The sequence below is a fragment of the Ixodes scapularis genome, unplaced genomic scaffold (genome assembly GCF_016920785.2).
Source record: "Ixodes scapularis isolate PalLabHiFi unplaced genomic scaffold, ASM1692078v2 PGA_scaffold0__279_contigs__length_252992795, whole genome shotgun sequence".
NCBI lineage: Eukaryota > Metazoa > Arthropoda > Arachnida > Ixodida > Ixodidae > Ixodes > Ixodes scapularis.
This window is the reverse complement of record NW_024609835.1, coordinates 177,015,952-177,040,907: the sequence shown is the minus strand read 5'-3', so window position 1 is coordinate 177,040,907 and position 24,956 is coordinate 177,015,952. Positions and strand designations below refer to the sequence as shown.

General features: G+C 47.3%; 1 protein-coding gene and 1 pseudogene across 1 annotated transcript in view; one reads left to right on the top strand and one right to left on the bottom strand.

Moving 5' to 3' along the window:
* The window catches only part of LOC115320494, a 42,335-nt pseudogene extending 22,616 nt beyond the window's left edge, over window positions 1-19,719 (bottom strand).
* Window positions 19,720-19,749: 30 nt separating this feature from the next.
* The window catches only part of LOC121833002 (unconventional myosin-Ia-like), a 136,599-nt gene continuing 131,392 nt past the window's right edge, over window positions 19,750-24,956 (top strand). The window contains exon 1 of the mRNA XM_042293554.1: window positions 19,750-19,758. Within this exon, the coding sequence (XP_042149488.1) occupies window positions 19,750-19,758 (9 nt within the window). The remainder of the gene's footprint in view (window positions 19,759-24,956) is intronic.

The following is a 24,956-nucleotide window of genomic DNA, read 5'->3' as shown; positions in this document are numbered from 1 at the left end:
CAGACCAGGGAGATAAAAGGACGTTTCAAGGTCGGTGCATGGTGCCAAGTTCATAGGAGTGCTATACCAAGGAATGAGGACATTTCCAGATATTAGGAGTTCCCTAGGATCTATAGGCATGTCCGTATAGACGTCCTAGTTCGAGTTTGTGCGGAGGCACGAGTTGCTACGGAAAAAAAATCAACTGTCCATAGAAATCTGTCAACTACCATAGGATTGCCAAATAGGTAACAAAGCGGAAATAGCAGGTCCTCATAGCGTTCACATTGATCTTTGTAAGAAATGTCTGATCATTTAGTGTCATTCGGTGCTTCTCTATGTCGCCGACTACTCCAAGCGGCGTCTTCGCCCAAAACACGAAAGAACACGTGCGATCTAAAAGATGCTGCCTCCGCTAATAGGAAAGAGCTTCACCAGCATGGATGCCGAAAAGATTTTGATCTGGAAGGGGCGATGCAACTATTTTTGTATTTTTCGCAAATACCGAGTCCCAGAAAAAAATTAAAGAAAAATTAGCAGCGTTCACCCCTTCAACTCGCAGCCAGAAGAAGCGGACACGTGATCTGGAGCCGATTATACGCCGCCAATGTTGATCATAGCCGCACGCTGGGGTTGGCAAAGCACAGGACACGCGCTGAGTTCCAGACATTGGCTCGGCTACTTTCGGCGTTACAGCGATTGGACATGCGCCACTATTCGAATGCTTCTCGAGCTAGTAGTTATCACGAGCCTAAATCGAGTGCTCACGCAATGCTCGGGTCCAATCTATAAATCGCATTCAAATATCGTTATTTGGGTGTACTTCAATCCCACATTACGTCATCAAATTTGCATTGTCCCCGCAGCTCCGTCATCAAGTTTTGCGGAGGAGAAACTGAAAGAAAAGGTCCGCTTTTATCCTTGGGATTCCACCGCAACGAAGACCCTTCTTGGTCAGTGGCGTTGCGTTTGAGTATTCTTAGGGCCCACCAGTGCCACTAAGACGTTGTAAAGGGAGAAACGTTCCCACCAAATATTGTTGCACAGCCCCTTTAAGCTGCTTGGTAGCAGCTCCGCCCAAGTCAGCACGCTCAATATTGTCACTTTGGCTTCGTTACAGACATGTTTCCGTGGGGTTATCTCACACTCTGCAAGCATGGAAAAGTATGATTTACAGGTATTACGGTTTTGTTTTTGCTTGGGCTGCGAAGGTAGTCGTTCTACTCTGTTGGCGGGACTGCCATTCTTATGAGGTCCAGGTGAACCTCTCAGGAATGTGGGAGATCGTTTGACTACGGGCATTTGACTAAACTTATTTGACTCTAGTGCCTTGAGGGAATTCAAACCGCTTTTAAGTTTTTTGGTTACAAAGTGAAGTTTCACGACGCTGTTGGGCAGTAAAGAAGAATCAAACGCGTGTTTTACTCCCTTGTTTTCTTAGAGTACTCTCGCCTTCTCTCTTGGTTTTCCAGATGTCCTTCGTTCGTTTGGAACGTAAATCACACATGCAGAAAAGGGCCGACGCCGTGTTCGCACTAACAGTACCCGACAGTGCACATAAATGCATGTTTGAAGTTGCTTTAGCACTTTTTTATTACCAACAATGTGGAAAACAAAATACTGTAATTGACCAATATTTTTATTTGCATGATTGAGAAATGTTTTAAGCTATTTACTACGTTGTAATTTTTTGTAGTATTGGCTCTTTTATCCAAGCGCAGAGGAAAAACGCACCCGTTATCCCCGTAGGAGTGCATGACCGGAAGTCAATATTAGACTTTTGCTGTCTGCTTCAATTGGCAGCAACACTCTAGCGCCAGCTGAACCTCAGGCGTACATGTTAACAACTGTGTTTATTATTTTAAGTCTTGGGTCTCCTTCGGTCCTCACGGGGTCCACTACAAAAGAAACTAAATTGGTTAATTAGTCAGCTAAAAGTTTTTACAGACTTCAACAATGTTAATCTTTGGGAGCACAACGAAGTTGCAGAATCGGCGCTCAACCTGATTATGGTCTAGCCATGACGTGCAAGTTTGATCAAAAATTTATGGTGGGCGCAACGAGGCAAGAAATGTCCATCATGCTACACGTCTTCAAACCGAAGCCATGCGAGCAATGCGCCCCACGTGTTCGCACTGTAGGTGACGTCAGCAGTGTGACGCAAGCCTATAGAGCGGAGAAATTGACGGCACGAGCGCGTTTCGTGCGCCTAGTTTCGGTTTCAAGCCTCGCACAATGATGTAGTGCCTGGCCCTGCAGTGCTCATCACGAGTTGTTTAATTCAGATTTCACATCTCAGCTAGATTATAAGGTCGCTCGCCAATTCTCTAACTACATTATGCACCCAGAAATTAATATTTATAAAGTTGCTTGCACATTTTCGTTACTAATCCAGCTACTAAATAACCAATTTCATCTCTTTTCAAGCAGCCTCCGTGACCCCCAACATGACCCTAGGGATAATAGAACCCTACCACAATTTCCTTTTTTATTTATTTCTAATTCTGGAGTACGGTAAATGGGACCTTGTGACAGTTGCCGTTTAAAAAGTTTCCAGGTTGTATAAATTAAACCTAAGTCCTTGGCTGGGGCGTGCCATGTACCCTTCGTTATTTTGGCGCGCAAATCGACAACATGTAATTTACCGTTATAAATATAGGTATTCGTCTATATTTGAACACATATGTTTTAACAGACGAATTTCACGAGAAAACTGTCGCGAAGAACCGTCTCGAAGAACCGTCTCGAAGAACCGGCACGTGAATATTCATGCTAAAAGTATAGCGGGAAAGTATTGCCACGTCCCTCGCTAAATTTTGCACGTACAATGACGTCACTTGACCACGTCATGTGGCCTCAAGCCACGTGACGTCAATTACCCGGCTCAATTAATCGGAGAATATAATGGTACGCGACCACATCATGCGGTCAGGTGACGTCGATTTCTGCCAGGTGGTTCCTCCATATCAACACATTATGTGCGTCCCTTTTTTGTCAGCATGATGAATCTTGCGTATATCCCACCTGCGATGACGCGTAGATGGCGACGTACTCGTGGCCGAGCACATCCGCGTGTGAGAATCTCGGGGTGCCAACTGGGTTTTGTCAGGCTTGAAAAATAGAGATTGAACAATCTGGGCAAATCAAGCAGCGACGACTGAGCAGCGTCACGGCACCCGTTGTTCGTTTGTACGACTCTAAATAGCTCGCTGTCGATTTCGCATTAACGTGGCTGGGCCCTACAGCGTTATTTGCGTCTCCAACTTCTAAATCGTCCAGCACGACAGCGACATGAAAATGTCAGTGAGTATATTAGAGAACATTGCCCCTTCGCAAATCTTCGAAACTGGGTTCGCCTTCTATAGTCACTAAAAGTGTGAGAACAGCCGGGCGTCCCTTTCCGAAACCCGGCCTTCGGCCCGCGCCCTTCGGCTTCGACCGCGCTTCGGCTACACCTGCGCATTCGAGGGCTACGAGACGCCCAAGCGTTATCGCATGTAGAAAGTTCACGCTGGAGGTGGGCCAACTGAAAGATCTTGCTGTCGTTTTCATCCTGTCAGTGACTATATTAATTACTACCTTCCAAGCATAAATGGCAAGATGGCTCCTCTCACCTGTAAATGAAAAGTGTACTAACAAACGCTAATTAATTAGTGAACTAATGCAGACGAATGGCCAGCTACCAAACGTTCTCCGGATTTGATGCGTTCGTAGTGAAGAACGGTTGTCCCTTTAAGATAAAAATAAAAAGACAACGTTAAAAGCGCAGCATTATGGTGTTCGCCATGTTTTTCTACGTGTTTTATGCTCGCTGAACCAATCACGACCGAGAGAAAGCCCAGTGACTTGCGCTTTTGACGCTGCTTGATTGGTCCCAGTAGCTCGTAGCGTCGGCTACGTCTGGACGAAGTATAGCTTGATCGTTCTGACAAAGGTCGGAGAGTACAAAATGTATTATAAGTGAGCTGCACAGATGTTACGTGTGTGTAATGCCACGTAAGCTCACACGCCATGGTGTCACGTGGCGCTTACGAGTCACGTGATGTTGTGTGACATTACCGTGTCACGGGACATCACATTCTCAGGCGACATCACTTTGCCACGTGACATCACTCTGTAACGTGATGTCACACTGTCGTTTGACGTACGGGTTCACTTGACGTAACTGTCACGTGACGCAACTGTTACGTGGCATCGTAGTATCACAGGGTGTCATGATGTGCCGCGATTTCAGAGTCCTTCGCGACGGTTCTTCGTTACGGTTCATCATGACTGTTTTTTCGAGGGATTTGGCTGATCAAACGCACACTGTGTTAAAATGATCATTTGAATACGGGGCGGGCGTTTATTCTCGTAAGAAAGGGTTGGGCTTGACATAAAACGTACCTTGCTCTTAATAGCAGTGAATTGTGATGGGTCTCAAGTCTAAAAAACCGAAAACAAGCTAAACAAATAACGATGAGTTATGACGGAGTTCCGTTGGGCATTTTTTGGAAGGCATCTGAGATATTGAAAGAGATATTGGAGCTTTAATAAAAGCCAGTCTCGGCCTCCGTATGTGTAACTTTCAGTGTAAATGCATATTAAAGTTTGTTTCTTTTAGTTCGGTTTTTCCGTTTCATTTTCATTTCACCAGGCCATATGAGCTCCCTTTGGCGCAACCTACGCTGGTCTTTCGACAGTGGGAGAATTCATTTTCGAAAGGAACCGGGCTCGTGTTTTTATTAAAGCCACTCAGCCGAAAATTTGTCTATTGAAGAGTGCTGTTCAGCTACAGAAAGAATTGTATAGTCGTAATTGTATCTTTCTCGCATGCAAGGTGGCTTAAATACACAGCTGCCCACGCACTCAGATGAAGTGTGCTGCATATGGTTATTTAAAATGACTTTTTATTTTGCAAACTCCGATGAACTGGTAAAAGAAGAAGTGACTAAAAATGTTCTAATATAGACGAAGTTTATATACATACTTTAGCTACTACTACACATAATCACAGCACAGATTCACACTTCTCGAAGAAGGTTGCCGCCTGGGTTCTCTCATTACATCACGCATTCAACAAGACCATCAGTTGCCTCAAATTCCATAGACGTTCTTGCTTGACTCCATCAGAATGAGTACCTCTTCGTCCTTCCCGGAGCTACATAGACTTCTTGAAGCGGTATTAGAGCGGTAGCTTCATAGGGCCCACCTACTTCAGGAGCCACGTAAGCACAAAATATGTAGGTCGGTTAGTCCGTAACCGCCAAACAATGCTGAAGAAAGAAAAAGAAAAAAAAAAACGGAAACCGGTGGCGGGGTGGACCTTGGTCACCAGCGTAAAAGCAGAGTGCGCTGCTGACTGACCTACGGACCCAGCATGCAGCAACTGGAGGACCAAAGACAGGTGGCGTGAGAAAGCGCGCGGAGCGGACAGGGGTGTAAGGGACAAAGGAGGAGCAGAAAAATGTTATCTCGAAAAATCGCGCCGAACGTGGAGGAGTGAAAATGGTAGTAAGTAAAGCGCGCTTTCGCTCTTTTGGTAACCCAGACAATTCAGAGCAAAGGCTTCGCATCCAGGTGGTGCTGAAGGGAACTGCGCCGCGCAGTGTCATAAATAGAGAATGGTCTGACTTAACCTGTTTTCCTACAGAACCCTGCCCTAGGCACCCCCTGAAGTAAGTGCACCACCCAACTGGCCCAAGTGCATACCCTTCTACAGTGAAAATACGAGGGAGCGGTGCAAACTTCGCTATCAATCGGCGGGGATGTTGCCACGAAAGAGACAAAATTGACCCTGCGTTGCTCGGACCTCGGGTTGATTCGGATTTCCTTAAGATAAATTATTAACGTTAAGTTTTTGTGCTCTCGTTGACCATCGGTATCTTCGAGGTCTACAGTGAAGCGTGTGCCATGTATTGGAATTCACGGTTTAGATACGGAAATTGAGTAAGTCGTGCTTGGCAGTGTCCAGTCGTTGCGGTGCCGCTTCGTCCAAATGACCGGAGGCTCACTTTGGTTGTGCGACGCACCGAAAAGCTGCCCTAATGCTTGTATAGTTTCCGTGCCGTGTTATATGATACTATGTTGCTTTTTAATTGTTCTGGCGTAGACGTGCACTTTCACGAAGCACAGGTATGCCAGGAAAGTGGTCTCACATCCATTTCCGTTCGGTTCGTCCACGGCTGTCGTCGAAACACCGAAAGATATTACTTATTCGGACAGCTTGCTACTAATACAATGTAGCTTATTTACAAGTCAGGAAAAACGCCCTTCAGTTAGTTTTGTTATATTGTCACAGATGCTTGGTCCAGTCCTTTCTTTTATCAATGTTTGCTATTCTAGAAAGTTACAGGCCATGCTCGCCTGTCATCCTGTGTTCTGGTGGAGGTGCTGGGTACTTTACCCTGTGGCTTTCCTCGTACACCCTGAGGAGCCATTAACCAAGTCCGATCTCGAGCTTGGAAGCAAAACCGCGAGACGAGTGAGTTCCACAAGAAGAGCGAGCCCCACAAGTAAACCACGAAGAACCAGAACTCCGAGCCAGTGGCCGCAACCACGGAGAACCACCGGAATTCGGTCTTGTGCCGGAAAAATCGAAGAAAACTAAACCATTCATGGCCAACCTGTTGCAGCAGACCTCGGCTGTTCCCACTGTTTTTCACATGCCTTTTAAACCCTCACTTTAACGCCCTTCCACGGCAAAGTGTATGAAGACGTCGAGAACTGGATTGACCAATACGACCGTGTCGCCCGCCACAACAGGTGGACAAACAACCCGCGCCTGCAGAATCTGTACTTATTGCTGGAAGGAACTGCCAGGCACTGGTTTGAGAACCACAAATCCTCCTTGACGTTGTGGGAAGCTCGCAACACCGAGGTGAACTTTCGTCAGTCAACGTTGACGAGAGAGAGAGAGAGTCGAAGGCCTGCTTTGGTCCAGGACACAGGGTCCCAACGAGAGTACGTCACCGCCTTCGTGAGGGATGCATGATTTTACGCCTGAGCACTTGCGTCGACCCCCAACAGTCAGAGGATTTGTCACATTAGACTTCTAACATCGAACGTGCACTACGGGTCCTTGCCGGTCACTATCAGCGACTCTCCGGCGTCTCCAAACTCGAGTCGTCCAGCTGCAACTTTGATGCCAGCTTCCCAGGCATCCGTGACATCATCGACGACGTTGTCTGGGAGGAATTCAGGGAGATACCTCCTGCCGCCAGTAGCCCGGCGTCCATTTCGACTGCCAAAGTTGTTCGGAAAGAAGTTTAACGGGCATTTGAACCGGAGACTTCTGCGAGCAAAGCGGCATCTGAGGAACCGAGGTTAACCTTCGCCACAATAACATGACAACCACCACCGGCTGCCCGTCAGTACCCGACGCAAACTCGACGGGACACCCCAACGTCGCAGTATCCCCGACGCCAAGAAGAGCCAGGGTAGATCCTCGCTGAGCAACGTACACCGACGAAGACTGGCGTGTGGTGAACGGCCGACCGACGACCTCAATGCCACCACTGCGGTGGGGCCAACCACGTCTACCGGAAGTACCCCTACCGAGGAATAAGCCTGCAGGGGTTCGCGCCGAACGTCTTTCGACCACGTCTCGAGGATCGACCACGGGACATTGAGGAGTATCTTCAGCGGCCTCTGTCTAATCGCCTTGATGTGCGCTTTCGCCCTTTCATCTTTCTCGCGTAAAAAGACTGCCCCCCTTGTCTCGTCGAGCCAACTAAGCGCGGCAATGCCTGGGGGTGGCGTTGCCAACGGTGAACCGAAGTAAAAAGCATCCAAGAACGCCAGAGAGCTCCGGAATTCCGGTAGCTCGTGGTCATATCTTGCCATAAACGCTGGTTCCCGCATTTACGTTCGCTTGCAACCGAGGGTTGCAACCGAGTTTCTAGTTGACAAAAACCTCGACTTTTCCTTCTAACACTGCGTGAAGGTCCTAACCCAAATGACAAAACCAGGCACCTCTCTGCGACTCGTCGTCTCAACATTATACCTTGTAAACTACTTCGAGATCGCAATTTACTTACAGTGACAACTACCTAGTTCCTAAAGGGGTTAACTACACTTATAATTAAGCCCACTTAGAAGTAATACTTATAAATTATAAGGTGGAGAACTGGGCCAGTTGGTTGACGTTATACATGATGGGGAAAACAGCTCAGAAAACACGGACTACGAAGAGAAACAAACACGACAGGACAAAGCTGTACTCGCAACTGAAGAATTTTAATAAAGGAAACAAAGACAGAAAAACCATACACAGTATCTTAAAAGATTGCACAAAAACAAAGGACCACTCTCGCCAACCGTGAGGCGTGTCAATAAACTACCCGTTCACTACGTGACTCATGTTTTGCTGCAGGAAGGAAATTTCTTTGGCTGACAGCGCCAATGACGGTTCACTAACACACGAATGACCATGACACAGAATGTGGAAGGCCTCAATGATCTCTCTCGTCACCCTATCCTTGTGCGCTCCCAGAACGGTGACTCTGCCTAAGTCAGACCGACACTGGCAATCTCTGCAATGAACGGGCCCCCCCAACCGTAGCTCCGAGCGAATATGAGTGCTCACGTAATCTGTCATTCAGACATCTTCCTGTTTGCCCCACGTAGCACCTGTTACACGACAAAGGTATTTTATATACCACACACCAAACACAAGGGACACAAGGTTTTCTGTGCGCCTTGGTGCACTTCGCGCTGGAACGACCAACTACCCCCGCACTAATCCTGGAACATATCTGGCCTATTTTTTGGGGCGCCGAAAACACTACCGGAATTCCATATCTGCCACCAACTTGTTTCATGTTATGGGAAACGCGGTGGAGGTAGGGGAGCACTACCACACTCTCATTTTCTCTTTCCGGCCTCGACCTCTCCACCCCCTTAGCTTTCTTAAGAAGTGAACTGGTTTGTTCCTCTTCGTAGTCCGTGTTTTCTGAGCTGTTTTCCCCTTCATGTATAATTATAAATTACTTTTCGAAAGCAACGCCACTTCTCTGCAATCGCTTTCGTTTGAGAGCTAGCAAAATTCAATGATGCTGATATGATAGCTTATTTTGTTTCCGCACTGATATAAATATGCACATTCATTGTCTGTCCGAATTTATTACACGGCGCTTTACGTTTACCACGTTCTACGCTATATTTGTTTTTATTTGCTTCGACATTGAAAAAAAAGAATTGTACGATATGGTCGTCAGATCATTGCGTTGCAACTCTTACTCGCAACGCTTGCGCGCAAACACTGTTTCAAAGTACCACCACTCACGAGTTGGCAGAGGGACCATGAGGTGGACATTCGGTGTAATTTTGCTGTCGGTGGCTTTATAGACAGAGCTCCAGCGTGACGAAATCGGGACAAAAATTTGTCGTAATTGTAATGCACATTTTTGCAATCATTAAGGTTACAAACTAACAATCGAAAGTGTAACTAAATTACGGTAACGCTTTCTTGTGGTCAATACAATTATTACAACGACAAATAATTAAATTACAGTTATTCGGTTGCTGCAATTCAATTACTAACCAAGTACGCTCAACACATACACTCTAAAATCCCGAAGACGAATCAGTGCCTGAATCGTTCGAATCAGGGGTTTCCCCAAGAATTGATATTAGTGAAAAGTGTCTAAATTTTTTAGGGGGGGGGAGGGGGGGGGGGGCATTGAGAATAGAGGATCTGTTGGGAATTAAGGGGGTGGCTTCAGAAAAACAAGGGGGGAGGGGAGGGTTGAGAGTGTGTATGGAAATCACTGGTTCGAACTGGCCCCACCAAAAGTTCCATTCGAAAGAGGCGACGCTCTCGATTGCAAGCAAACTTAACAGATATCCGCAATGAGTCGCCCTTTGCTACGCGGCTTATGATGCTGCGAATGCAGCTTTCAGCCAGCATTGCGAGCTAGGCAAAAGCGGGGGCGCCTTTCTCCGCGGCCCGCATCGAGAGAGAAAGAGAGGGCGAGCGAAAGCAAAGGGCCAAATCTCATGCGCATCGATTGCAGGCGTTTGGAACGCGCAACGCAATCCCCGCTGCAGCAGCATCGGCGGCTTATGCGGGTTTCGCAACGTTCCAGGGCGACAGTGGTGTCCGCCGCCTGCTTGGCGTCGATGCTGTCTTCTTCGACCGCGGGAGAGGAGCCGCTCGCGGCTGCTTCGCGAGCGTTCCTCTTGTTCGCGACGATGCTGCGGTTGCGGCATCGTAACGAGCTTTGGGCGGGATCGGTCGGTCGACTTCGTGTCTTTCGTCGTCTTCTCCGCTTTTTTCCGGAAATTCCGCGGGAGATACGTCGTCGGAAAACAAGCTAACCTGCGAAGGCGTCGATGAGTCGCTCGGATCCACGATTATCTCGATAGCATTAAAAACGTTATTGTCTACGTTGATTTGTTTTTTCGCGTGCTTAAGATCAATGTATAAAAGCGTAAAAGACATGTGTCGACATTTTTGATACACCCGGGGAGCATATAATACGGACTTTTAGAAAACCGTTACCGTGTTCCGTGTACCGCACTACCGGAGCCTTTGAAGCATGCTTTGAAGCGCGCGCCACGCGGTCATGGCGCGCGCTTGAAAGCATGCTTCAAAGGCTCCGGTAGTGCCCCACGCGAACACGGTAACGGTTCGCTAAAAGTCCGCAATGTGTCTTGCGTGCCTGATTCGTGCTTTATGTTGTGTTAAGCTTGGTGACAAGGAGGTTTGGGTAATTTCGGGTGGGTTGCACGCACGACACCGTCTTGTGCTCCCAGGCTTTATCAGAACGATCGAGACAAGATTCAATTTATTCAGGAGTGGAGGGTGTGAGGAGTGCATACTTAAACGACTAGTTTCCACGCGTTCGGCTTCTTCCCAGGGTGGGCGTAGCGCCTTAAGATCTTATAGTGCTCTCCGATTGCGAGGAGCTCCTTGTGGTAACTGAAGTAATCGCGAAAAAAGGTTCACCGCATCCGCTAAGCAATATATATTGGCTGTTCTGCCAAGTTACGTCTTCATACGCTGGCTGGTCAATTGGTTGGCGCGTTATGAGAATCCCCGTAATGTGAAATCACGTGGCGAGCTACGCCTCATCATCCCAGAGTCGGCTGCGTGCGAGCCGACGGTCTCCCTACGATGCCGCAGGCTACCGTGAGTGCAGACTCAGTCCAGCTGCTTGCGCTCACGTTTGCCTCCCCTTCGTGCGCCGAGAACATGTGTCGGGCTGCGGATCGCCCACGTCCATGGTTCGTTTATACCGCCGAGACACTTGGTTAATCTTGCTTGTTACGATTAATCGGGCCTAATTATAATTACGTAGAATTAACTATGATGAAGTACGTTTTTTACATGCTTTTATATGCTGCTGTGGCCTCGGACGGTTTCTTTTGGCTTGGCCTGCATGGAATGCTATTTCGTTTTACTCGAGCGTAACCCTTTGGGCATGACATCCTGTCCATAAATACCTCCTGCGTTAAAAGAAAAACATCGGCATGTGTATTATTTGTCAAGCATAGGTTCACTGACGGTCAAGTACATCATGCATGCATGCTTTACATATCTTTTTTTTTTTTTTAATGCGTGCCGTATAGTTGTTGCTGCACCAATTATTCGAGTCAACTAAACATGGGGCACGCACTGTGTGCATGTGTTAGGCACAAAGACTGCGTTCGCGTTGGTCGAGAACTTGGAACCAAACAGACGCTTCCTCCTCCTGGAAAGGCGCCCGGCAGTGCCGCTTAAGGGGGGTTTGTGGAAATTAAGGGTCCATATTGCCGGAACGTTCACAGACCACTGACGACAAATAGCAGGCTCTGCAAATTTTACGCACGTTCCCATAACTAGACCAGGACGCGAACGATCGAAAGCGTCGCTGTGGTCGGCCTTCCTCGATTGGCCGAATGTTCACTATGACGTCAGCAAAGGATTTCTCATCGACGGAAATAAGAGGAATGTAAGAACTTCAATTTTGACAGTGTTGGCAGTGTTGCTTTGAGAGCGCTATGATTTCAGGCTTCCACCAGGCCCATTAAAAACACCATCAAACTTGTTGTTCACAAGGTAATGACGTCACGAAAGCTAACCGAACGAGGGCGCCAACGAAACATCTCGCCGCCAATAGTTTGCTACGTGTCAACCTGACTACCTCGACCCTTTTTCGCCTGGGCGAGCTTCGACGGCAGCTCTTCGACGTGTGATCGATGGCTTGCCACCACAAGGAGTGTTGCGGGCAAGGTAGAAGCTTCAGTGCAGTCGTTACACCGAGCCTCGGATAAAATCGAACGTATGTACGCCCGCGGACATCATAAACAAGAAAAAAAAAAGCAAAGAAAAAAAAAAACGTGATTCGACTTTTGTTTTTTAAGTTCATGGTTTTAGCAAGCTCTACGACCTCTCTATTCCTACAAAAAAAAAAAATTCAGAAGTATGAGACCTCGACTTCTCGTTCCATTCCTAGATCGATCCAAAGGTCTTTCAAAAACTGGCAGGTAAGTCTAAGAAGCACGAAGGACTGTTTCAGCTCGGTACTGTCCAAAATAGCACGTCACAGGATGCGTTCGTGTATCGCGCGTCAGTACGCGGAAGTCGGACGTCATGGAGTACCGTTCAAGTTGGCCGTTTATTACACCAGGCGGTCGTTTCGACGAGGTGCATCTGGACCCATAACACAAACTGTGAAAATGGCACCGGTCAGGAGCTCGTACTGCTGAAACGTATTAAGTGGAAGCGGGCCTCCCGACAAAGAGGAAGTGGTAGCGGAATTTCGAGAAAAAGAATGCGAGAGAAGGAGGGAAGAAAATGGCTCGAACGACGTTGACATTCTTGTACCCATTGTCAGACAATTAAAGTATTTTGTTTTATTATGTCAAAGCGTCGACTTCAGACAAAAGGAGATACGTCAGTTACTAGCACGGCCTGTAGTGTCTCCTCCTGTATTTTTTCATCGTAGTTTTCTGGCCTGTTTTATAGCTTCACGCGTAGTTGTATTTCGGTGTCGCGCTATCGCGAATGCACACATTCATCGGTGTTACAGCAACAGTGGTCCGTGGTACCTTTCCCATTGGACCAAGTAAATTATATACAGTATTTTTTGGGTTATAGTCCGCGTACTATAGATGTTCAAAAGTTGATATTTTAGGGTTGGCGGACTATCTACGCGTGCGGAGTATAAAGGAGTTTGATTTTTGAGGGTCGTTGGTTATGACGAGACGTGGCGGATTTTGTGAATGGAAAAGTAAGTAACTGATGATTTATGTGTAATTCAAGCTTCTTTGTGAGTTAAGAAAGCAGACATTTGTCAAGGTGTAGCGCCGTGTATGAGGAGATTTTGTGCCGACTAAGCATCAGGTGCAGACTATGAACCGGGTGCCGACTACAGCCTGGTAGATATACGGCACATGAAACACGGGAACATTCACTGCCTATGCGCTCGAATGTAGAAAAAAGTGCTCGGTAGCTCCAAAGGAAATGCGAAGCCTCTCCCACTACTAGTTTTAGTTCTCCCGCGTGTTCTGAATGGATTCGAAAATCCGAGACCGGAATGAATAGACTCGTCGTCGAGAAGTTTGACTTAGCGCCTCTATTATTAGAGGATTGGAGCGTTATTTTCCTGTTGCTTGGGGATTCGGCCTAGAAGAAGGAGATATCGGAAACGAGGCTAATTCTGAAAAATAAGCTAGAGATTTTCTCGTCTTTATTCGAAAAGTTCCATCACTTGAGGGGTCAATAGACGATTCGGCCATTGGGTATTTCCTTCATCGCGTGCGTGTGCCAGAACCATTGCCGCTCTTACTTCGAGAAGAGAGAAGCTTAAAAAGACGCGATTTAAATCCGCTTCCAAACTTTTATTTCACTTTTTTTTTTTTTTTTTTTTTTTTGTATATTGACTTTGGAGATAAATGTGGAAGTTGGTTCCAAAGATTTTGATTTTCGGCTTTGCTTCTCTTTCCCGCTTACGTAGTTTTGGTTATTCTTAGATCATTACGCGTTGGCGTTGCCATTGGTGGGGAACCTGCGAAGAAAAACTGCGGAGTGAGGCTAGTGCAGAATGGCATGCTTGTTTTTAAAGTAACACTAAAACTATTTCACACATTCTGTAACAAAATGTTTATTACTAAAAAAATTAGGAAAATATTGAGACCTTGTCAAGATGGTTCGTTAAAATGCTAAAACACAGAAAAAGATATCCCTCGAGATTTTATTAATGTCGAGTGATTTTATACTACGTTTAAAAGCTGATCGACGTTTTGAGAACCGTACTTTGGGCTTTGGCGTGATGGCCTGGTTTAATTTATTGCTTCACTAGATAAACTTGTGCGCCCATAAAATGCCTAACCAAATCACAATCTCTAACTTTCATCTTTCATTGCGATATAATCTCTCTAGCTGTAATCAACAGTTAAATATCTATACTGGGGTTTTACGCCGCAAAAACACCGGGACAAAAGGGGAGAGACGATGCAGGACAACGCCCTGCCTCTAACAATTTTTGCCCGTTTTCTCGGCGTAAAACCCGAGTATAAATTAGAGCTAACTAGCTCAACTCGAAGGCTTAATTCAGTTAAGGACCGTTCCATCTACAAAGACTAACAGTCCAGCGTGCGGTGGAAAGTCTACAGCGGCGCGAGATTGACCAGCATCGTTCAGGTTACGATGCATATAGTGCTGTGTTTTTGTGGAAAGAAGTTATCGCATAGGTTTTGTGTATTCGTCAGAATTATGTTTCTGACAATAGGCCCTTTATAAGTTTCAGTCTGACCTTTTTGATTGCTAACATAATCTGAGGAAGGACACATGTGCGAACCAATGGTGGCCTTTTGACACTAATGAAAAAGAAGTTGAAGATGCTCTAGAGCAGATTGTGTAAAACTAATGCAGTCCTGTTCATTGTAGATGTTGAATCGATGCAATATGTGGAATTGAATAGAAGAACTGCATAAGCGTTTATTTCTTACTCGGGTCCAGTCAGTTTGTTCGCGGCACACCATCGTCTTTAAAGCCCCTTAATGTATGAAATGTTATGCAGGCGTTTAAGTGGGGAGGCGCTTCGTGTTGAATTGTTGTATCTCCCTCACAATCGAAAGTGAAAAAAAAAAAGCCAAAAAAAACCGAGAAAGGGCTATCTAGTGATCAGAGCACATCCCACTTTGCCGTTGACTTCCGACTGTGACAGTGCAAGGTAAAATACTAGACTAGAGGGTAATTACTCTAACTAGTTGTGAGGTTTCTGAAGGACGGACGGAAAACCACCTTTATTCTGCATGATACATCAAATATATACACAAAGGAAGGACGCGCCCCCTGGGGGTGAAAGAACACAAATGAATACCGAAACTGAATATAACATACTCCCTTCCTTATTCGTAGTGATTAGTTGCTAGTAAGTGTTAGATATCCCTAAGCATGCACTGTACATATTTACACACTACATAACCACTGCTATACACATAGACAACTAGTCGGTCTGATAGTCTTTGAGCCAGGCCGGTTGTCGGCGCTCTCGGGACGGGCGATGGGGACGCTGCACGGCTGGGGATGGTAGTGAGCTTGTAGAGCGCTGCGGTACCCCAGGGGACCGCGGTTGCGGCCCAGGAGAAGGCGGCTGCAGCATGGCAGGCTCCAGTCCAGGCAGCTGCGGATTAGGAACGGGCGACTGCGTTGCGGCAGACTGCAGTCCGCCAGGAGGCGGCGGCTGCCACCCGGGAGAAGGCGGCGGCGGCAGGTCAGGCTGCGGCACTCGAACCGGAAGCTGCTGCGCAGGTGGCTCTGAACGTTGGGGCGGTGGACTAGTGCCCCTCTCTGGAACCCTGGAAAGCTTGGAGGCATTCCATGTGCGGCCATCTCCAAGTCTGAAAGAGACAGGTCCCCTCTTCGCCAACACTTCAGTTGACGAAGAAAAGGCGCGATCTCCCTTGAAGCGAAGTGACGGCTTCTTGACACGAACGAAATCGCCCACTGCTATTTTCGGCTCCTTAGCAGCTCTCCTCCGGTCCGTGTACTCCTTGCTGCTTTGCTGTTGAAGCCGGACCCTTTGACGCAGTCGCGCCAGTTCCTTTACTGGGTCTTTTGCGAACGCTGGTGCCGAAAACCCTACAACATCCAACCTGGTTCGAGGCATCCGCCCATGCAGCAGAACTGCTGGGGCAACCCCAGTGGTAGCCTGTGGAGTGCAACGGTAAATAGCAAGGTAGTCAGTGACTGCTTGTCGGATAGGTCGCCTTTCGAGGAGTGAAACTTGGATGAAGTTCTTCAAAGTTCGATTAAGCCTTTCGACTTGCCCGTTCGCCTGGGGGTAGTATACCGATGAGTGCGACAGCTTGATGGCTCGGTTTTGAAGAAAGGTTATAAATTCACGTGAAGTGAACTGCGGCCCATTGTCGCAAACAATCTCCTCCGTGTATCCTTCACGGGCAAAGACACTGGTTAAGAATTCTTTTACGGTGCTTGTGGCCACTTCGCTGCAAAAATATACCTCTGGCCACTTGGAATGGTAATCGACCAATGTTATAGCAAATCGGCTATTGCGAGGTGCATGCTCCAATGGGCCAACAATGTCTAGGCCCAGTTTCTGCCAGGGTCTTTCAGGCCACTCAACAGGCTGCAATGGCACTGGCGATGTTTTGGCAGACTTATCTGCCTCCAGGCAGATGTGGCCAGTTTTTCACGGCCGATTCCACTTGCTTGTCCATTCGTGGCCACCAGAATAGCTCACGAAGTCGCGCCTTTGTGCGCGTGATGCCCGGATGTGTCTCATGGGCAACTGCGATGAACTGAGCTGTAAGGGTGGACGGAACAACGAGGCGCTCTGCGCGCAGCAGCAGGTCATCAACAATAGAAAGCTCTTCGCGCACTGAGTAGAAAGGTTTTGCCTCCTCTGGTACGGGCTTTTGTGGTGGCCAAGAGCCGCACACGAACGACTTGACGGTTTGCAGGCAATCGTCGTTGAGGACGGCTTGCTTGAATTCTTCCTTCGTCATGGAGGCCGGCTCGACCAACGAGACGTTTTCTTCTTCCTTGGAAAGTTCTGCCTCCGACGTAGGAGCTGGCAACCGAGAAAGGGCATCGGCCACAGTGTTGGTGGACCCCTTGCGGTACTCGACCGTGAAATTGTAACACAGGAGTCGTGCACTCCAGCGTGCAATCCGAAGTGGCCTTCTTCCACGCCCCTGCGACGATAGCAATGATACCAACGCCTGATGGTCCGTACGAATCTTGAAATGGCGACCCCACAGGTAAGTGTGCCATCGCTCGCACGCCCAAATACATGCCAATGCTTCACGTTCACCAACCGAGTACTTTCTTTCAGCTGGTGACAAGCTGCGAGACGCGAAAGCAACTGTGCGGAGCTCGTGGCCATGTTGCTGCTGCAGGACAGCTCCCAAACCGCAGTCGGAAGCGTGGGTCGACACGATGACTGGAAGTGATGGATCGAACATGTGGAGAACTGTACCCGAAGAAAGCATTTCCTTGACTCTCCGAAAACTGCTGTCTGTTTCAGCTGACCAGATGAAAGGCTCATTCTTGCGAAGCAGAACGCGCATAGGCTCGACCACTTCGGCCAAGCGTGGAACGAATTTGGAATAGTACTCGACAAGACCTAGGAACGACCGGAGGGCCGCAACATCTGTTGGCACTGGAGTGTTAATTATCGAGTCCACTCTCTGGAAGTGGTGCGATACCTTGTGCCGTGACCTTATGGCCTAGGAAGGAAAGTTCTGGAACGTCGAAGAGGCATTTGTTGTTCAACTTCAGGCCGGCGTCCTTGACCTTCTGCAAGACCGTTTTTAGATTCAAAAGATGTTCTTCTGCACTTTTCCCAAAGACTATCACATCGTCAATGTAGAACAACACTCCAGAGCAGCCATCAAGAATTATGGCCATCATCTTCTGAAATGCCGCTGGGGCAGAAGCTAACCCAAAACAAACTCTTTTGAATCAGAAGAGTCCTTCATGCGTAATGAAGGCTGTCAGATCCCTGCTGTCAGGGTGCAAAAGAACCTGATGGTAGGCGCAAGCCAAGTCAAGCTTTGAGAAGTGTGTCGCGCCTACCAAGGCATGAAGAAGTTCCTCTGTGTGAGGCAATGGGAAGCTGTCTGGTACAATAGCCTTGTTAGGCTCCCGAAGGTCAACACAGATTCTGAAGCTGCCATCTTTCTTGTCAACGACAACAATGGGGGAAACCCATTCAGAAGCATCGATAGGTTCGATGATGTCAAGGCTCAGCAACCTGCGAAGTTCATCTGCTACTGGTTCCCGGAGTGAATATGGGAGACGACGAAGCTTCGAAATTACCGGCTGCACGCCTTACCGAGTTTTGACACGATGGGTGAATCGCTTAGCAAGGCCCTACTCAGGACTGAAAAGTGAAACGAAGTCGGGTGCCAAGGCTGGCGGAAGGTTTGCTTGCCTCGGTTGCTCTCTTGACTGCGTTGGAATGTGAGAAGGTGTCGGGTCATTGCCACGCGGCGGCGGGGCGACGGACGTGTGCAGGCACTCGAGAGTGGAACCCTGAATTCGAAGATTTAGAGCCTTAATGCCGTCGAGGCCAATCAGACAGGTGCCTTGGCGAACGATGTAGAAAAGAAGTGGTGCAGAGCGCCCTTTAAATTGAACGTCTGCCTGAAAACACCCTAGCACGGAAATTGGACGCTTAGAAAAATCAAGCAAGGTGACGTGCGAAGCTGGAAGGAGCAAAACGTTTTCAAAATGTCGACGAAATGCGTGTTCAGACAGAATCGAAACAGACGACCCCGAGTCAACAAGAAATGTCAAGCTGACATCCGCCACGCCCACTTTTATGTATATTGCTCTGCGAGCAGAATGCTGCACGGTCAAAACTTGCTCAGAACTTCCCCTTGACAAAACATCGTCATCAAGATCAACTTCACGAACCCTGCCTTGCGTTTGTCGCTTGCGGTTGCATACTTTCTGAAAGTGGCCCTTGACGCCGCAAAACGAACATTTCTTTCCCTGCGCTGGGCACTGTGACGCTGATGCGCGGTGGTTCCGCGAGCCGCACCGAAAACAGTGAGGTGAAACGGACCGGCTATCTCTGTCTCGCCGAGGGGGGCGGTGCCCCTGCGACGCACGTGAACCGCTCGCTTTCCTTGAGAGTTCTGCTGACAATGCTCTTTTGGCTGTGAACTGGTTTTTCGCGAAGAATGCAGACGACGCACAGAAACAGGCTCGACTGAAGCAGAGAATTCCTTTAGTTCTTCAGCTGCTTGCTCAAACTGAAGAGCGATTCGTACAGCGCTCTCGAACGACAGGGAGGAACCCTCGAGTAGGAACCGTTCACGTACGCGATTGGAAGCAACGCCGGCAACAAATTGGTCACGGAGAGCCTCATCTTGTGAATTGAACGAACAATGCGAAACGAGCTGCCGTAAAGCAGCAACAAAGTCATGAACAGACCCGCCTGCGTGTTGGTTGCGGCGGTGGAAACGATGACGCTCGACGACTACGTTGCACGACGTCGAAAACTGCTTCCGTAAGGCGGCGAGTGCAGACGCGTACACGTCAGTAGTGGCCGCTGTAGGCTTCTTTTGAACTGCCGGTGCTGCGGCGCTTGACCCTGCAGGTAAAGTCCGGAAAACACGCTGCCCTTCCGCCCCCAAACAATGCAGAAGAATGGCCTTGCGTCGCTCTGGTGGGCACTCAGCTGCTCCGGACGCTAGAAGGTAGACTGTAAAAGTCTGCTCCCACTCCTCCCATGGCAGGGACGGACGGCCGTGCGTCTGGAAGAACGGCGGCGGCAGAGCGAGGCCGGGAAAGCTCATGGCGGGGCGGGCGTAGCCGGACGGTACGGGATGCCGAAGGTAGCTTGGAACGGGCTACATCCTCGTCGCCAATGTGATGTTTCTGAAGGACGGACGGAAAACCGCCTTTATTCTGCACGATACATCAAATATATACACAAAGGAAGGACGCGCCCCCTGGGGGTGAAAGAACACAAATGAATACCGAAACTGAATATAACACTAGTACGTTCAAAGTTACTGCTATCTGAGCCACCAGGTGAAACTTAATTTTTGGGAAAGGTCTACTGCTTCTGAGTGGTCAGTTTCTTCTTCAAATTCAGAGTGTGGCGATACGGTTGTTTATAGTCACTTACGGTTATTTATAGTCACGAGTGTATATGGAGATGTTTCCGGAATAAAAATGAAAACAAAATAAATTTGATTCAAGGCATATCTTATTTTTAAACATACTCCCCCTGAAGCTCAATACTCATAGTCCGAGGTTTCTCCAGCTTCTCGATCATTTTCCGGAAGAAACTGTCTTTGAAGTTCCTCAAAGAAACATACTTAAAGCTTGACAGCCTCCATCACTACTTCAATCGACCGAAATCTTTTTCCAACCTGGAAATGTTTTAGTTTCAGAAACAGATCAAACTCCGAGGGGGCCAAATCAGGCAAATATAGGTCGATGCGGAAGAACTTGGAACTACAGTTCTCTCCATTGTTGCTTATCCCAATCAAAATTTCAATTCTGGCCTTTGCTCCGGACTGGGAAAATGCTGCACCCATCTTGCCCAAATTTTTCTGAACACAATCTAAAATATAAAGCACTCGGTCATAAGAAACGCTTAGGCTTCCTCAGTCTTCATTCACTTTTATTTAGGAATCTGGTAAAACCATGTCTTGAATACTACTCTTGTCGTGGCCATGTCTGAATGCCCTGGACTTGTTCCGTCGCTTTTGGGTATGCAGCCATGCTTGAATAGCTTAACTGAAAAAAATCATAGAAAGAGGTGACGGTGATAAAACCCGAAGAGCAACGCGCGACATAGATTTGATTTGCTTTGCGATTTCTATTTTCTAAATAATAACAACGAAAAAAGATGAGCTCTCAGACTTTATATTTATTCATAACTAAAAATGCTGAGGGTTTCTTAAGTTGAATAATTGCCCACAGCCGCTGGATTCTGGTTCTTACTCCTCTGGGAATAACAGCCTGCCGAGTGGTTCTTTTCGCCGAAGGAAACGGAAGTGCTCAAGGAGGACGCAGTGAATGATACAGAGCCTGGTGGCGCCGAACAGCGGAAACAGTTAATGGGACAGGCATTTCGCCTATCCGCGATTTGGGTCGGTTTGCAGATAATTATATGTATATAGCGAGGCTTTTCAATAATTATTTTAAATTAGAATTTTTGTGACCTAGATGCTGCTGCCCTCCTCCCTACTTTCTCACCTTTAGAGGAGTGCATGTTCGGTAATAAACTAAGCCAAAACACAATTCTAAAACCGAAAAATAATTCAAATATAAACAAAGCTAGTGGGCCGGGTGGTATGCCCAGCCGTAGGAGTGTTCGGGTATTTTATCCAGCTTTTTGTTTAGGCTGTTTGATAGCTCTTTTACATCTGGCTGCACGCCCAGCGAATGGAAACTGCACGCGTGTTTCCTGTCCACCAATCCGGATGAAAGGGTAAGGTTGACAACTATAGAGATATTTCTCTTCTCAATAAATATTAGAACATATCGTTTATAACAACGTTCTGAAGCATCTCAACTAAAACATTTTTTTTAATCCTAACCAGCGTGGATTCAGAAGAGTTTTATTGTGTGACACACTACTATTCATATTCTACCATGATATTGCTTACTCGTTTGGTAATGGTGTGCAGGTATACTGCGTCTTCCTCGACTTCCAGAAGTCGTTGAACATGGTCCCTCATAAATGAACACTGAAAGAGTTAGGTCGCTGAATGCCCCAGGCAGTCATCTTCACTGGCTTAGTGACTATCCCAAAATATTTAGAAACAAACAGGCAAAGTTAGTTAACGGAAAAGCGTCCAACTATCTAGATGCAACGTGATTCACCCATTCCTGTAAAAAGTGCTGAATCACTGCTGCAAAGGCTTCGGGAGACTGCTGTGGTCTCAGAGAAGTGCAAACCGAGAGTGAGACCGGTAGGGGGGGGGGGGGGGGGTGCCCAATGTCCACAAGGTCAGCCACAGAATTAAGAAAGTCCTGGTTATTTGCTCCTCTTCTGTAGAAGCTGTGTGGTAGAATTCTTAGGGGAGCAGCACACGCAGGCACGATACGAAAAGAAGCATAAAACGCAGTTCGTAGAGTGCGAAGTGAGAATTGTGTATAGAATACCACTATCGTGTGGTAAGCAGTATATTGGACAGTCTGGTAGATGCGTCAACGACCGACTAAGGGAGCATGCACTATCTGTGAAATCCTCCCTTGCCGGTCATTTGGCGATTCATTGCGACAGGTGTGGGTGCGCCCCTAAGTTTGAAAAGACAACAATAACGATGCGACACAACAACAAAAGGACGAGGAAGGTAGTGTATGCACTTTATATATCACGGTGTAGGGAGCGTACGTGTGTCAGTGCTCCCTCTGTGGCTTTGTATTAAGAAGAGATAGAATATCTTGGCCAATGGGAACGTGGTGTGTGATGACGTGGGTGTGGTGGATTGTTCGGGTTTTTTCGCGGCCTTCGTGTTTTTCCTATTAAATTTTAGTTGTAAGTCAGCGCCTTGTCTTTGTGTACACCCTTCTACTGGTCCGTCGTTTGCTTGCTCTGTTTTCTCCTTCCAATGGATCACTAACTCGCCCAGATTTATATTCTTCTACTGTACAGTAGGGCCCAGGCACGTATTTAGGGGGGAGAAGGGGGGGATGAGCCCGGGCCCCGTCCGAAATCTTCCATTTTGCTGAGGCCTCCCCTCCCCCTCATACAACATTTTGTCATAAGCGGCGGGCCGCCGTCCCCCCCCCCCCCCCCCTCCCCCTCCCCAAACAAAATCCCGGGTACGTGCCTGCTAGGGCCCCTTGTCTTTTTAAAGTTAATAAAATGTTAATAAAGGGTGTTAACTCTTTTAAGGCAAAGTTTTCGGGACTGTCCTCCGAATTTAAACATTTTTTTTCAACGTCAAGCCAATCCTAGAGTACGCCACTTTTTGTATGACTCCTACGAGTCCTATTTAGTAAGAAAAAAAAAATAAAATCGAAAAGTGCAAAAGAAGGCGGCTAGATTTGTTCAAACAAAATACAGTTATAAGGAAAGTGTCACTGCTATGAAAACGCAACTAGACTGGAAGCCGCTGGAATCTAGAAGACGAAGTCTTCGCTTAAAGATTCTCCACGCAATACACCGCGGTGAAATTGAGACAAGTCGAAATACCGGGCGTTCCTGAGAAAAGAGATCCGTGTTTTTTGACCCGCATAAATAAAGTATGCATCGCAGAAATCTCACTCTCTATGAGAATGTGACGCTTGCGGTTGGTATAAAACGAGAATACTTGAGAACATGACGGTACCTGGATCAAAAGTTAATGCAGAAAGATAAAAGGTCCCTATGAACCGACGTCGGCCCCAAGTCAAGTATTTTCAAAACAAGAAAGGGCATTATGAAGGTGTGGGATTCATATAACAAAACAAACACAAGCAGAAACACACACACGTGCGCAAAAAACAGAATATCGCTTTCTTTATTGCTCACAAACTCTTCTTTTCCCCCATTAATAGATGCTACAGGCATTCACAATGTAATTGCTTGTTTTGACAATATTCGGCTTAGGCGGACGCTGGCTCATAGATAAATTATTTTTTTTTATTTCTTTATTATGTATGGCGTCTAGGCTAAGTAGCGGAAACTACCGTCCCTTATAAAGGGCACAGCTGTTAGCATCCACCCGGTGTATAATTTTACATCAAAGGAATTTCGCCGCTAAATTAAGGGAGGGAATGCACGGAGGGAGGAAGGGGCGACGGACGGAAAAACGGGCGAACAAACACATGGGAGCGGTGACTTCCGCTAGAAAGCCTTCTATTATTTAAAATAATTAATTACCTTTTCAAACTATTCGAGAACGTAATGAAACTACAGAAATGTAATTTCCGCCTAAGTAAGGTCTGATCGAATGTTAAACGCTTTCAATAATGCTGACAGGCATTTCGAATTTTTAGACTATAAAATTGTTTTAGGTGTTTAGTACTTGAGAGACTTTCAATGAAGGGACCAGCCTTTCGTGCGGGCTTTACAGAATATAGATTGCCTATAGGTAGCGCGTCCATAGCTTCCGTCATGGGTTTGTTTGAGTGTGCATCGAAACATTAGAGCGGAAATTCGACGGGAAACTTCGAGGTTTTGCTAGTTTATAGAAATTTAAACTGACAAGAAAAAAACTCTGTTAAACTGCACCTGAGCAGTTTACGGTAAATGTTGTGTACATTTCTTGACTTCAAAGGGTTCGGATCACGGCATGTACCCAGCACTTAAGTGCGCTTGCACATGAGTAACAATAGTGACTGACAACTTAAGAAACGCCGCAGGGACGTGACGAATCCCGAATACCTTATCCTCGCTCCGCAGTCAATTCCATTGTGGCACTAGTCGATAGGAACGCCGGAGGACCAATCACAAAGCCAGGAGCGCGAACATAACGAGGTAAGCCCTCCGCTTCTTCAGCTGTCAGCGCCTATAGCGGGAATGATGCCATGTATTTGGCCGTCAACGAGACGTCAGGGGATTTCGAAATCAATCCTCCCAAAGGCAGAAAACAGGATAACTTTACCGCGGTGTATAGCTTTCTCACTTTAAGGTGCGAAAGCCGATAGTCCCAACGAGTCATGAGGGGGTCCTTGTCTCGCGAGCTGTATCATCACTTACCATTTACCTGCAGACTCGCCCCTAAATCGGTGTTTTTTGTAGTCGCGTTCGTTTGGATTGTGCTGTGCTCCCCAGCACAATCGGCTTAAGTAATTGTGTGTCTGTTTTGGACACCAGGAAGTTTGTCATCTCCAGTGGGCGTCTGGATCCTCCACCGTAGATGAGAAATGTAGCCAGTGCCGTACCACTGCTATGCTATAGGGTCCATGACGTGCACCAGGAGTGGACAAGGCAGCGAGGATTGTCGGAGTGGCGCCTTTTAAATATGATCTAGAATTTCGCGCGAAAACAAACAAACGAAAATGCCGAATCACTGCGTATATTGTCGTTGAAACGCAATAGCAACTTGCGCTGTGTTGCACGGCTTTGCTGCGGGACAAGCGAAAA